This window comes from Anas acuta, chromosome 1, assembly GCF_963932015.1.
Source record: "Anas acuta chromosome 1, bAnaAcu1.1, whole genome shotgun sequence".
Classification (NCBI taxonomy): Eukaryota; Metazoa; Chordata; class Aves; order Anseriformes; family Anatidae; genus Anas; species Anas acuta.
In genome coordinates, this window is record NC_088979.1 from 128,610,041 (window position 1) to 128,623,200 (window position 13,160).

Here is a 13,160-nt window from a genome sequence, read left to right on the forward strand (position 1 = left end):
GAAGAAAAGGGTGAATAATGGATGGGAGAGTATTTGCCAGCTCTTTCATAATATAAAGGAAAGTGCTTGCCAGAAGTAAAGGGCATATCAGCCAATGCTAAAGTTTATTCATGATCATTTATGCCGACCAAATACTCCTTCCTCTAGGAATGACATGTGTTGGCAGGAAATGTCTGGTGGTCTGGCTGGGTATTGAGCAACTCCTGGCTTCTCTCCACCCTGCTGCAGATCATGTCATCATCTGTGTTGAGGCCAAACATCTTTCTTTTACTTTGTTCTAAGGAGTCTTTCTCTTTCATCGCAGGACAAGAACTGTTCACAGTAGTTAGGGAGGAGGGAGCACTTGGGGCATCTCCTTGGAAGAGCAGCTGAGCTCAGACACCATTCAAGCAGGAGGCTCCAGTACTCAGAATGTTCCTCTAACTTGTGGTTGACTTATGTCAGCCTCCTTCCCTTCAGTAGCAGTTGTCCCTTCTTTATAATACCAGAGCTTTGCTGCCTTCTCTCCTCCTCAAATATGGTTCTTCTGGAAGTGCCTCATGTGAACAGCCCCCATCTTGTACCCTGTTACAGCATGATGAAACGACTTGCCTTTCTCTAAAAGAAGCAGGCAGCTGTATGAGACTGAAAGACTGGAGTTTTCCTTTTAGTAAATACTCAGCAAGAGCAGAAAGAGGCAATAGGGAAGGACTTGGCAGTGAAGACTATCCTTAGCTTTTATAAGTAGATTTCCAAGACTGTGACCCTGGAGGGTGGATTGAAGAGAACTACCAGAGGGGTTAGGCCTGAAGGGAAGGTAGCACTGTGGGCCTGGTTTGGCAGGCAGGTTTGGGTACATGTGACTGAACTGATTAAGTCACTCCCAAAGGGGAGTTTCAATGCCTGAAAAAAATAATGCAACTTCTGGAAGTAGACTAAATTAAACACATGTCTACCAGACAGTGCTAAAAACGGTGACTCTTACTACAGCTTTGTAGCACAGGCCACTTCCTGGAAACAAACTGTTCCTTCCTTAATGTGAAAACTTTGTCTTTTAAGCAAATAAGTGAATGAAGGCATGTGTAAAGGTCAAATACAGAAGGGAAGGACAATGGTATGCTTGTTAGCATCCAAAAAGTTAGATTAAAAAAGGACTGTATGCTAATTTACTCAGATGGATTGCTTTTCAGTACTGTCGAAGCATTTCAGCATCTATATGCATGCCCAACATGTACAAACACACACGTGCATGTGTACGTGCAAATGGGAGCAGTTAATGGGGGACTACTCAGCTTCCCAGAAAAGGCCCGAGTGAGAATCACCGGCTTCTGGAATCAGACTTCAGGTTTCATGGGTCAGGGAGTCATCCCCGAGAGCGCTTGGCATGGGCAGGACCCGTGAGGCCATGCACGGTCACAGTGATGTCCAGCTCTCTCTCCTCAGAGGGCTGTTCTTCAGGGGGTCCTGCCATATGCAGCAGTGCAAGGAAGCACATGCAATTCACACAGGCAAGGGCAAAACAAGAGAAGCAAGATGAGCCGTAAATATCTCCAGTAAAGAGCTAATGACTGATAAACGTGCTGAATAGAGACAGCAGAAATCACTTCTGTGGATTCATTTGTATCTGTATTAATCCAGCCAGTCTCCTCTTCGCCAGCATTTTCTTAATGACTCCTGTTATTCTTTCCATCTCAGTCTTTCTCTTTGGTGCCCTCTTTGGCATAATCCTCTTTTATAATTACACTTACCACTTTACATAGTCTTTCTAGAACTAAAATATTTCCCAAACATTAATGAATTACTGCTCACAAACTACCCGCGAACAACTCTTTTTGTAGATTTATTCATACTGTGCTGTGGATAAACAGGGAACTGTTTTACTGCGTGCCATAGGACTCATGCTGCAAATAGGTAATGGAGGGTCTCCTTAGCTCAAGTGGGGATAGGGGGAGAAGTGGGGCTAATCCTGGGCTCTGCTCAAAGATGGAATTAGGAGGAGTTGAGAATAGTTGTGATATGCAGAATGGCAGAGCATGTCGTCTGTAGCTGTTTGGAATGCAAATACAGATTGTAATAATACATAGTTGTCCTGATGCATGTCCAAAATCCATACCACTGTAACTCAGATGTGGTGAAATCATTTTGTTATATCCAAGAGGAAAACGAGTGCTAGAGAAGGGACTAGGAATAGCAACAGTTCTTGTGTGCAGACCACCTTTTCCAATTTCAAACTGCACAGTGAACGTGCAGGCCTTAAAAGTTTTATTGACTTTCTAATGAATCTTGAGGAGTGCTTCGCAAGCAAGGTACAGTGTTTCTTTTCTTAATTTGTGTGCATCATCTTCCCAAAGAAGTCTGAAAAAAGCTGAACAAAAGCTCAGTTTGTTTCTGTGTAATTTGTGAAAGCTGTACAGTCGTAACCTTTTAAGCAGTTATTTTTATTTAAGATGTATAAATTTCAATTTTTATTTATTTATTTTTTTTTAACGGGGTTCATACATGACATAGTAAATGTTTGTTTCCAAGATATGGTGCATAATGTATTTCACAAGCAGTTGCTGAAATGTGATAGGTTGAGTGTGTGAATAGCATGTTTTATGCAAGTACAATATGTTAACACGGTGTATAGTAGAATTAAACAAGCTGTTATTTAATACAGCTCTTCAGCTCTGTGAAGCTAGAGAGGCGGGGAAGCTATTGTCTTTAAAAATTAAAGTTCTTTTTAAGTATTAGCAGGACAATTATTTGCTGGTTCTGTATCAACATCGTGCTGACGTGAAAACCGCGGTTCAAACCAAGAGGGGCTCGAAACTAAGTTAATACATCAATTAAACACGATTACGCGTGTTTTTTTTTGTTTTTGTTTTTGTTTTTGGTTTTTGTTTTTGTTTTTTTTTTTCGAAAGAAAAGGCAATCTGTCTAATACTTAGAAGTTAACGCGTAGCCCTTCAGCAGAGGCGACGCCGCTGAGGTGAGCGCGCCCTGTTCCAGGCGCGGGGCCGTTGCATTTCCAGGCAGCCCGCAGCCTCCCGCAGCTCGGAGCATCAGCTCGGAGCACCTCCTCGGCGCTGCCCGGCCCTCGCTCTTCGCCTCCTCGCCGCCGATTGCGGGGACGGCCCCGGCCGGGCCAGACCCCGCCGGGCTCCGCGCACGTTTTGTCGAGCCGCTGGGGAACGGCTTTGTCACGGGCTTCGCTGACAATAGGCTGAAAAGTGCGAGGTGGTGCCCGCAGGGGGGGGTCCGTAGCCGCATTCCTGCCTCGTTTGACCCACGGAGCCGCGTCCAGAGGCACGGGCGCTCGCCCCAAGCTAGCCCGAGCGCGGAGGGCTGCGGGCGGTGGCGGCGGGTGCCGAGGGGGAGCCGGGGCTCCTCGCCGCCCCCCGCCACCGAGGCTTCGTGGAGGGCTCCTCGCCGCCCCCCGAGGCTTCGTGGAGGAGAAATTCGGGAAATAAAGGGGAAAAAAAAAAAAAAGGCGAAGGGCCGCGGGCGCGGAGCGCAGGGGGGGGAGCTGGAAACCGCCCCCCGGGGTCTCCAAGCGCCTCTTCGGAAGAGCTCGGAGTTGGGGCTTCAAGAAAGTCGGCAGGATTAGCCAAACGAGATAATGAAGGCTCCTCGTAATGGTTTTTACTGTGGGGAAAATTAACCAGTTGCTAATAATTGTATGGTCTCTAGGCCAGACGGTCCCTTTGATAAGTTAACATGTACTCCCTTTATGCTCCTGGTAGGGGGTAAACAAATGCCTGAACAAATACAAATACACATAAACACGAATGTGGAGAATAGCAGTATATGTCTTAGATCCAGATAATAAGTGTGGGTATTGTTATTTAGATGGCGCATACTGGGACACTTATCTTTTAGTACACTCCATTTTCTAACTGAATGCAGTGCTAATCGTGGGATTGAAAGCTATTGTAATTGTGTACCCATCTAAATGCTGACAAGAATATACAATTACATTGTTTGGAATTGAGTTTAATGTTCTCTGAATTTTATTAGCATTTATATTTACTTATGCATTAAAATTCTACACAAAAAGAGGTCAGAATACAAGAGTTATAGACATAAATATCAGACCCATCCACACCCTCGCTGCATTTCTGCTGAAAATACCGAACGAATATATTTTATTTTATTTTATTTTATTTTATTTTATTTTATTTTTAAAGGAAGTGATAGAATCTGAAATGAGCAAATAATGGGTTTCCATTCTAAGCAGTGCCTTTTCTCCCTCTAGATTTTGCAGTCGTTTAAAGCTTTTTTCATACCCAACTTTTTATTATTATTTATAATGTGCGTGTTACTGGAAAATCTTTCCACAGTATGCTTACCACCACGCGATGTTTAAACACACATTATAAAGTGGATGTAATTGTAAACACTCAGAGGGATATAATTACACGTAGCAGATTTAGGAGCTAATTCTTTGCTTCTCTCTCTCTCTCCCTCTCTGTCTCTCTCCCTCTCTCTCTTTTTACTCTGCATTTTATCAACATAATTATTTTTTGACTGCAGACTAACACCCAGAAATTGACAGGCATCCATTATAAGCAGCAACTTGTTCACTAAATTGAAAAACAATGAACTGCAGGTTTATATGTGCCCATTGTCATACGGAATTACCATGGCTTTGTTCCACAAGAGGAAAAAGCTAATGGTTTTGAAACAGCAGGTGACAAAACACATTCTTTTTTTTTTTTTTTTTTTTTTTTTTCCTCCCCTCTTATCAGTTTGTTGATGAAGTCATTACGAACTGGGGCCCAGAATAGGGTTGGCCTTATTTTTAGCAGATAGACTTTTAATGAGTTCTATTGTGGAGACAGTCATGTTGATTTGCTTACATTTTTTTTCCCCCCTTCACTCAGAAACTCCCAGTATTGAAAAGCTACTATCAAAGGACTGGAAAGACAAGCTTCTTGCCATGGGATCAGGGAACTTTGGAGAAATAAAAGGTAACACTCTTTCTGTGCTACAGCTGAGAATTAATATGCTTATATCATGGGCTTTATGGAACTTTGTTTGTTTGTTCCTGTTCCTTCCCCTCCCCTCGAAACATGGTAATTCGAGGCTTAAATGAAGTGTATGCTCTCCATCTGTAGTTAATGTAAATAAATAAAACGTTATATTGCCCTAAGTGAATTAATTTATATAAAGCTGTTGTTGCACATATCATTCTGCATTATAAGAGGACACATCTTGTTCCTGGACTGAAAAGAAGTCAACCCATGTATCAAACACAGGCGTATGTGTGGTGTCAGAGTATAGCAGAACTCAGCTTTTGAAATCTGAGGGTGATCAGAAGTCCCTGTTAATGTTTGTACAGATTTTGATGATGGAGATTTTGACTTTTCCGTGTGTAGAGGGAAAAAAAAAAAAAAAAAAAAAAAAGAGCAAAGTTTGTGTAATGATATCTCTAGGTACCAAAATTAGCCTGTGCAGATTTTAAAAGACAGCGTACAACATCTGTGCACTAAAACACGTTCTTTTAAAGCCGTACTCCAGAAGGAAAATGACAAAATTTGACCACTCTCCAGCAGCAGTAGCCTCTGCTTTGCCAAGATATTTCCCCATTTTATATATGTGAGGTCATTTTAGGGAACCTGTAGTTGTTTGTTTTCATGTAATTTAATATTTTTAATCATTCTTCCTCAACACTTGTGATGAGGAACCAGTGCAAAATACCTGTGTGGCAAAAAAATTAGTTTTCAGAGCAGCCATTATTATTCTGAAAAGAAGCAGGGAGTCTGATCCTTCTCCCATTTCTATCAGTGTACATCTGGAGTAGGAAAATCAAAGCCAATGTTGTTTTGGAAATGTGAAAGTAGAATGAGATTAAAATTAAACCCTTCTTTTATGCTTTTAAATGAGATTTTATCCCTCTCCATTATTTTTGGTTTGTTTGCGTACTAATGGTGTTCCCAGTACAGAGATCCTCATTCAGACAGGCTCCCAGACCTTGTGCCTGGCAGGTTCAAGGACTTTCTGTGCAAGAGGTGGGCAGTATTCAGGAAAGACTACAACATGACATGCTCTGAGAGGTTAATACATGGGTCAGTGTGCAAAGATGGTGTTATTCTAGTTGTATGTGCCTTCCAGCTTGTCACAAATATGCCACCAGCATTAATTTGCTCTAGTCCTCTGACTTACACAAGTAGGGAAGTATGCCACTTGCTTCCCCTAGTTTCTTTCTAAGAGTCTATAATTAAAAAATAAAAATAAAAATCATTACATATGTAGGATAACTTTAGAACAGAATATTGTGCTTCAGCCCCAAACGGGATGTGATATTATTGTTATAACTGAGGGCCAAACTCTGCGTTCTTCATTCCCACTGAGCTGAGCACAGTTTCTCTGCACATGCAGAGCAACAGGTCATACCTGTGATTTCTATTGTTTGGAAGTACATTGTTCTGAATTAACAGCATCATCTGCCACGGCCTGATGCATCTTTAAGAAGATTTGGACCTAAAGGACACGCTGGCAGCTTTCATAGCTACTTTTGGGTGTGTTTCGGCAATTCTTGCAGGATTTCTGGAGCTGCTTTAACTCCTGGTGTGCTGGAGCTTGCAGGAGTTTTCCCAGCGCTTCTCTCCCTCCGGACTCGCTGAAGCTGCGCTGAGAAGTGCTGCGGACTGCAAAGGCAGTCTGCTCCCAGTCCTTGTGATCTTGTTCTCTTGGAGGGCAATCTTTTTTCTCCCTTCCTCTCTTTCCCTTTCACAAGTTAAACTTGAAAGCGGCAGCAGCAGCTCTATGCTAGCAGGAAAGAAATTCAACAGTCCTTTCAGTCTTGCCCGGGGGGAGTAGGGGGAGAAACAGCACAGCCTCAAAGAAGAGTTTGCTCTGCTTTAATTTTTGTTTTTTAGCTTCATATTTTGAACACAAGTTGAGTTATTGTTCTGCAGCTCCGTTCAAAAGCCTCACATCTGAGGCTTTTTAGTGCAACTGTGGTGCTATGGTTGGGGGGCATGGTTATTAGGTGTTTGGATCAGGTTTGGCAGTAAGCTGTGAAAACAGGCACTGGTTTATTTTTCCTACTGACTGCCGTGACAGTTGCAATTATTGTCCATTGTTCCTAGGTGGCTGGAAAGGAGGGAGGATACAATAGAGCATTGCCCTCTGGGGGTAAATGAATTTGACTTACAGGTTCTTGGGGGGTCACGCAGGCTGATTATTTAGTGCCCAGGAATGCGGTTTTCATGGCACCGCCAGCCATGAGCGGCCAACAAACAATGGGTCAGCTGTATTGCAGCTGTATTTAGTGAGACAACATGAAAGGTGTGCAAGTGGAGCTGTTTTATACTCACGTATGCGTGTACAAACACCCATATATTACACTAGAAAATGTTTTTGTCCTTCTATATGAATGTGCAGTTATTAAGTTTTCCAGTTGTGATTTTTTAATTAACTTCTCTCTATATTTGGCTTGGCAGCTGCATTTTTTTTTCTTTCATTTCTATATTAGCAATATTTGGAAACACCGCACAAGTAGTGTCTTATTAATACACCCTGGAATGTGGACAGCACTAGAAGCTGTACTGCCCAACTGTCTTCTGCACTGAATCGTTTTTTCCATATAACTGTTCAAAATTTCATTGTGTTTTTCATTAGATCTGGGGGAATTTTAGTATGTCATGTGCTAAAGTCTCAGCACTAGGCTACATATTGTTAATGCCCAAGTCTGTGTTATTACCATTGAATTTTATTCTCTGGCAGAGATTAAAAGAAAGGGAGATGAAGTGGAAGACTTTATTTTCTATTAGTGTTATTTCTTTTAAGTTAGAAAGCAGTAATATTTTATTAAAGAGTGAGGAGTTTGTGAATGGCGGGAATAAGTCACTAGACTCTAGTTTTGTATTCACTTCTTTCTCTTACTTGCTTTGTTACTTTCAATAGCTGCTTTAAGTTCCCTCTTCTTAATTTGCATGCCTGTAAAATGGGAAATCCATCACAGAGAATCTGCAAAGGTTTGCTTATAAACTTTAAGGTCTCAGTCAGAAGGATCTGTGTATGTCCAGCTATTAAAGGAAAGGGAAATGTAACAAGACATTTCAGGGCTTGACTGAAAGATATGGCAAGGGAATACCCGTATATTGAAAATGGGGCAACGTCTAGAGACTGTCATATCTGGAAAAATTTAATTCCAATGCCGCTGTTTGTTTAGAGAGGGTTAAACAAATAATATGAGTTTGGCAATGGGTATTTCTGAAGATTTTTTTTTTGAAATCCATACAATTTTTACTCTGTTTAGAACAAGTCAATCTATAATAAAACCTACAAAGCTTGCAGTTAAATGGAAATATTTTTAAATGAAACTATAAAACTATATATTGAACTGGTTAAAGTCTGTTCAAACTTACTTATATCCATCATAGTCAAGAATGGGGCTCAAAAGGTCTCTGGGATATTCATGGATAATGCAGTTCATTGGAGTCAGCGAGGCAGAGAGAACTTCAGCTTTCACTGATCATCTGTAGGAAGAGAATTACAGCCCCTCTCAGCAGAGCCTTCTGTGAACTGCTGGGTGGCAGTGGCTGCTTTCCTCTGACACGATGCTGCTGAATGCAGCAGGTGCAGCGTGCAGGATGGAGCATCAATAGCTTCAGGTGTGAGAAGTATATTTCCAGGCTCTTCAGTATCAGTGGCCATCCCCATACTTAGAAAACAGGCATGAGACTTGCATTGTGCTGGCTTTGGTCCTCCTCTGAGTAGACTTCAGGGGAGGCTGCTGGCCCTGGACGGCCAGGTGCGTCGTGAGGCACACGGTCGTGCATACGCAGCTGGGAGTGAGGCGGCTTCGTCCTCCATGAAAAATCTCTTTAAAACTTCCCCGGTGTTCACAAAGCCTTTCTGCTAATCTTGTTCATCTCTCACTTATCGGGAGTTGTCAAGAAGTATAAATACGTATTTTGTGTGTTCCCCACTTAGCTAATTTGAATAGGCGTGTGGAACAAAAGGCTAAACTGACTTTTGTTTCTAATCTTTCCGAGTTGATTTTCTCTTGAAGTGAAGGCATTGTTAACAGTGATTGTGCCCGAATCTCTCAAGAAAGGCTGGGCAAGCCTGAACCTGATTTTCTGTTGTTTAAAAATCCCTCTCTGTTGTACAGGTTAGTTCCTAAACAAGCCTGGCAAATGGGTTTTCTGCATCCACTGTCAAAGAGATTACCATTAGGGGAAATTCAGCCTCTCTTTGTATCCACTTAAATCTAGGTGACTCCAAAGACTTTACCCGAGTAACTCCAGATTTATGAGTGTAATTGAAAGCAAGATTAGCCTACCAGTCCTAATCTTTAATGCATGATAACATAAAACATTTGTTTTGTGTGAGAACCAGTGCTCCAAGTTACATGAAGTATTGGTGTAGGTATTACACCCAACTGTGTCTGATGTATGATAGAGACGTGTTTGCCCAGGCTCTAATCTTGCTTCTGTGTTGGGAAGATGGGGCATGAGAGTACATAGTGAACGGTCTAAGGGCTGCCAATAATGGATAAAGAGAAATAATCCATTCAGTGATACTATAGCTCATCAGAGCCTGTGAATTAAAGACATATGTTATGTAGATTCAATGTATGGATTAAAACGGATAATCTGGTAGGTGACACACAGAATCTTGAGATAAGTGGGCTATGCAGATTCGGTATATGGATTGTGAAGGATAATTCCATTTAAGTAACACTGGACAAGTTGAAGACAAGTAAGCTTTGGGTAGTGCTCAGGTTATGTGCAGTAATCCAGTGAGTGACATGTTGGATCTCATAATCTGTAAACTGAAGGCAAGAAACTAGGGATTCTGCATTTAGATATGGCCAGGAAGAAGGGGGGGAAGGAGAGAGATTATTAATGGAGAATACACTGGGTTTAAACCTGTGAGTAATGAAGTGCAGATCCCCAAGAGATGTGTGAAAGCTGCACACTTCTATAGGAGCTGTGTGAATTTTGCATTTGCAAATTAGTGGTCAAAAAATGTTTCCAAACTTGTGTCAGATGTGGACGTTTTGTCTTTTCTTGTGCGGATAGTGTTGTATTTGGAGTGGGGAGAGAAGGAGGGTGAGAGAGTCTTAAGTGAAGGAGGTAAGATACATGTGGTTGTTGGCTTTTAACTATGATAAATTCAATACTTATTGCAACCTACTTAGTGTCTTTCTTGTGCTTATTTTTTGGGGGTGTTTAATAGTTGGCAATTTGCTGACAGTGAGCTTTAGTCCTTTGCTAATATTGCAAGAGTGCTAGAGGGGGAACCTGCCCAGCGGCACACAGGGGAACCTATGTTTTGAGAGGAAATTTGGCAGCTGCTGAAATAGTGGAGGTTGATCACAGTGCAATGTGATACTCTCAGACTGCAGGGCAGTAGACAGTGCCAACTGAGCCACACCAACGCAGAACATCTTTCAGGCCAAATGAAAGTCTGAAATGGAGATTGTGACTGGATGGAGTTGCTCCTATTTGACCCTAGAATGGGAGGTTAGTTGGGGGCAGTCTGTGAAGGGAGGGTTGGAGGAAACTTCCCAAAAGCATCTGAAATGCAAAATCTGAGAATTTGTGGCAAAGCAGCAAATTCAGACTATTTGGGATTTTTTGTACTTTTTTTTGGTAAAGATACTTAGTGTGATGAGAAGAATATCAGATTCTGTTTGAAGCAAATTCAACTTTTATTTTAAAAAATATTACTAATGGAGAAAGTAGAATAAATTGAACTAATTAGAGTAGCAAATGCAAGTGGCTTTATTTTATTTGAACATGTGGAGGTCAAACCACTGTATTTAGATATCATCCAGAGTGCTGGATGACAAAAAGGACTTAAACCAGTTCTTCTTTGTACTAAAATTACCTCAAAGATGTACTGGTAAAGCTGAATGTTGCTGAGCTACAATTACCAGTTTGTCAAAATAAAGCAAATACGTAGATATTTCTTACTGCTTGTACTGCTGCTGCATGAAGTTCCACTAGCAAATGCTGTTTCTCTAGCCTAGTTCTAGCTTGTTGTCTAGACAGTCAAACAAAGAATAACCTCTGAGAAGTAGTCAAAATACAAATGTTGTCTATTCCTTTTGTAACCTTGACAATAAGTTACTAACCTGGTTGAATACCAAGCTTTGTTTGCAGTCTACTGTACCAAAACTTTTTATGACGGCAAATGAAGAATGTTCACTGACAACTTCTTTCCAGCGTTGTGAAACAGTAACGTGTCGGGCTGTTACAGAGCAGACGGCTAAGTTTTTGTCCCCACAGAATATTAATTCGTGAGGGTAGTAATGGCAAAAGACGGTAATTGTTCATCATTTGTTTTTATTCATTCTGCAAAGTCTTCCACTGAAACCTAAAATAGTAAGACTGTCCACATGGTGAAATATATAGCTTCCTTTGAGCTTGCTGTTCTAAAAAGGACCTTTATTTGCAAGCAAAAAAGATTCATTACATAAATCTGTGGGTGCAGGCAAATAGGTTTGAATTCTGAGATTTTTCTTTGTTTGTTTGTTCTTGTGGAAGTGGCCTGCTAAGTAAAAAGCAGTCGGAAAGTTTTCTTTTATTATGCTGACTTCCCATATCAATCAGATGAAGTCATTTAATTTAGCAAGGTAGGTAGCTGTAAGTGATGGCGGTCATTGTGTAGTAAAGTTGGCTTAAATGCTTAATGAAAAATGCCAGTTTTTAAATGTTTATGTCCTAGCAGATCCAAGATTTACTGGCTTGAAAAGCTGTATGCCAGTCCGTAATAAAACACTCCCCAAAGTATTGATTAGGGAAGCATCAAGGGAGTTTGCACACGTGCACAAGCACATACCCACACCCACCCACAAATTCATACAGGAACACCCATCAGCACAGAACCTACGAGTACATACTCACTGCTCAGTCACAAATATTTGACATTTCTGTTGTGAGAGAGGGAAAAGAAGAGCTTAAATTCTGAACTTACCTCTGCCGCTGAGGTCTGTTTATCAGAGCACGTTTGCTGAAAGCACGTAATGGCAGCTCCCCGTTGCCTCACATATACAACCGCAGGTGACGTCAGCGGTGCATCTGCCTGTGCAGCAGGGGGAGAAGAGTCCTCTTTAAAATTATTACTAGGTTTTAAATAGATATTTTTTTTTTAGGGGAAGCGTGACGAAGATTAGTTTGCTTTTCAGCAGAAGAAAATTAGGCAGCCTCTCTATTTTACTTTCCTGATCCCCATACTGAGCAGAGTAATACTGGGTTTAGATTTCTAATGAGACAGAGCAAAATAAAATTGGGGTGGGGGAAGAAAAAGAGTTGGCAGTGGGATGAGAATGACAATCTCAAGACAAGATACTGGAATAGAACCCTCAAGAAAAGATACTTGGTTTAAGGACTGCTGCCCTGATATTTTTATTCATTCTTTGTATATAATAATGTTACTGCTAGTAGGATTTTAACTCTTCTGAGGACAGCTGAGTCAATAGGCTGATCAGTTTGAGAAGCCTCCTTCTCAGCTCTTTTGTTTTTTTATTGAAACTATTACATCTCCCAGCCTAAAAAATCTCACTAAAAATACATCACTGCGGTAAACACTTGGACATAGCTCAGACTTTAGATGGTTTATGTGTTGTAGTTATGTCCCCATCAGAGCTAAGTTAACCAGAAGCTGTGCTGTAGCACAGTTCTGTCACTTGGTTAGTGTGAGAGCATCAGTTATTTCCTCATTCCCAGCACTCCTCTAGACAGGACCCTGGCTGATATCAAACTGGGTCAAGCAAAGCTGGAAGTATTTATACACTGCCTCTCTCTGCTAAAGTCCGCGGTGAAATTCATGGCCTTTACTGAAATTGTTTGTCTGGTGACTTCAGCAAGGCTGGCATTAAAACAGCTTACAGTGTGTGAAGTTAAGAAAGGCTTCAGGGAAATTTCTAAAACTTCATGCCTCAGTTTTCTCATATGTAAAAGTGCCTTTTACCTGCTTTCAGTCTTTAAGAAAATCAATTAGCTAATGCTTTGAAATTTGAAAATGCTCTATACTGCATGCTCTAATTATTATTATCCATCTTATCATTATTTGAATACAGAGTACTTCAAAATATTCTTATTTCCATTTAATGTTTTTTTTTCTTCTTCTACAAAGCCTTGTAGATACAGAAGGTTTTTTTTCTTTTGTAACTATAGTTAATAATATGAACATAATACAATATTATTGTGTCTTCTAGGCTTTATAACTCGCACATT

General features: G+C 41.0%; 1 protein-coding gene across 21 annotated transcripts in view; it reads left to right on the forward strand.

Moving 5' to 3' along the window:
• Positions 1-13,160, forward strand: part of SOX5 (SRY-box transcription factor 5) — a 644,424-nt gene that overhangs the window by 476,594 nt on the left and 154,670 nt on the right. For 19 of the 21 annotated variants that reach the window (XM_068655012.1, XM_068655050.1, XM_068655039.1 and 16 more), the window contains one exon: positions 4,845-4,931. The exons of the other annotated variants lie outside the window; for them this stretch is intronic. In XM_068655012.1, coding sequence (XP_068511113.1) covers positions 4,845-4,931 — 87 coding nt within the window. The remainder of the gene's footprint in view (positions 1-4,844; positions 4,932-13,160) is intronic. 21 annotated transcript variants of the gene reach the window in all.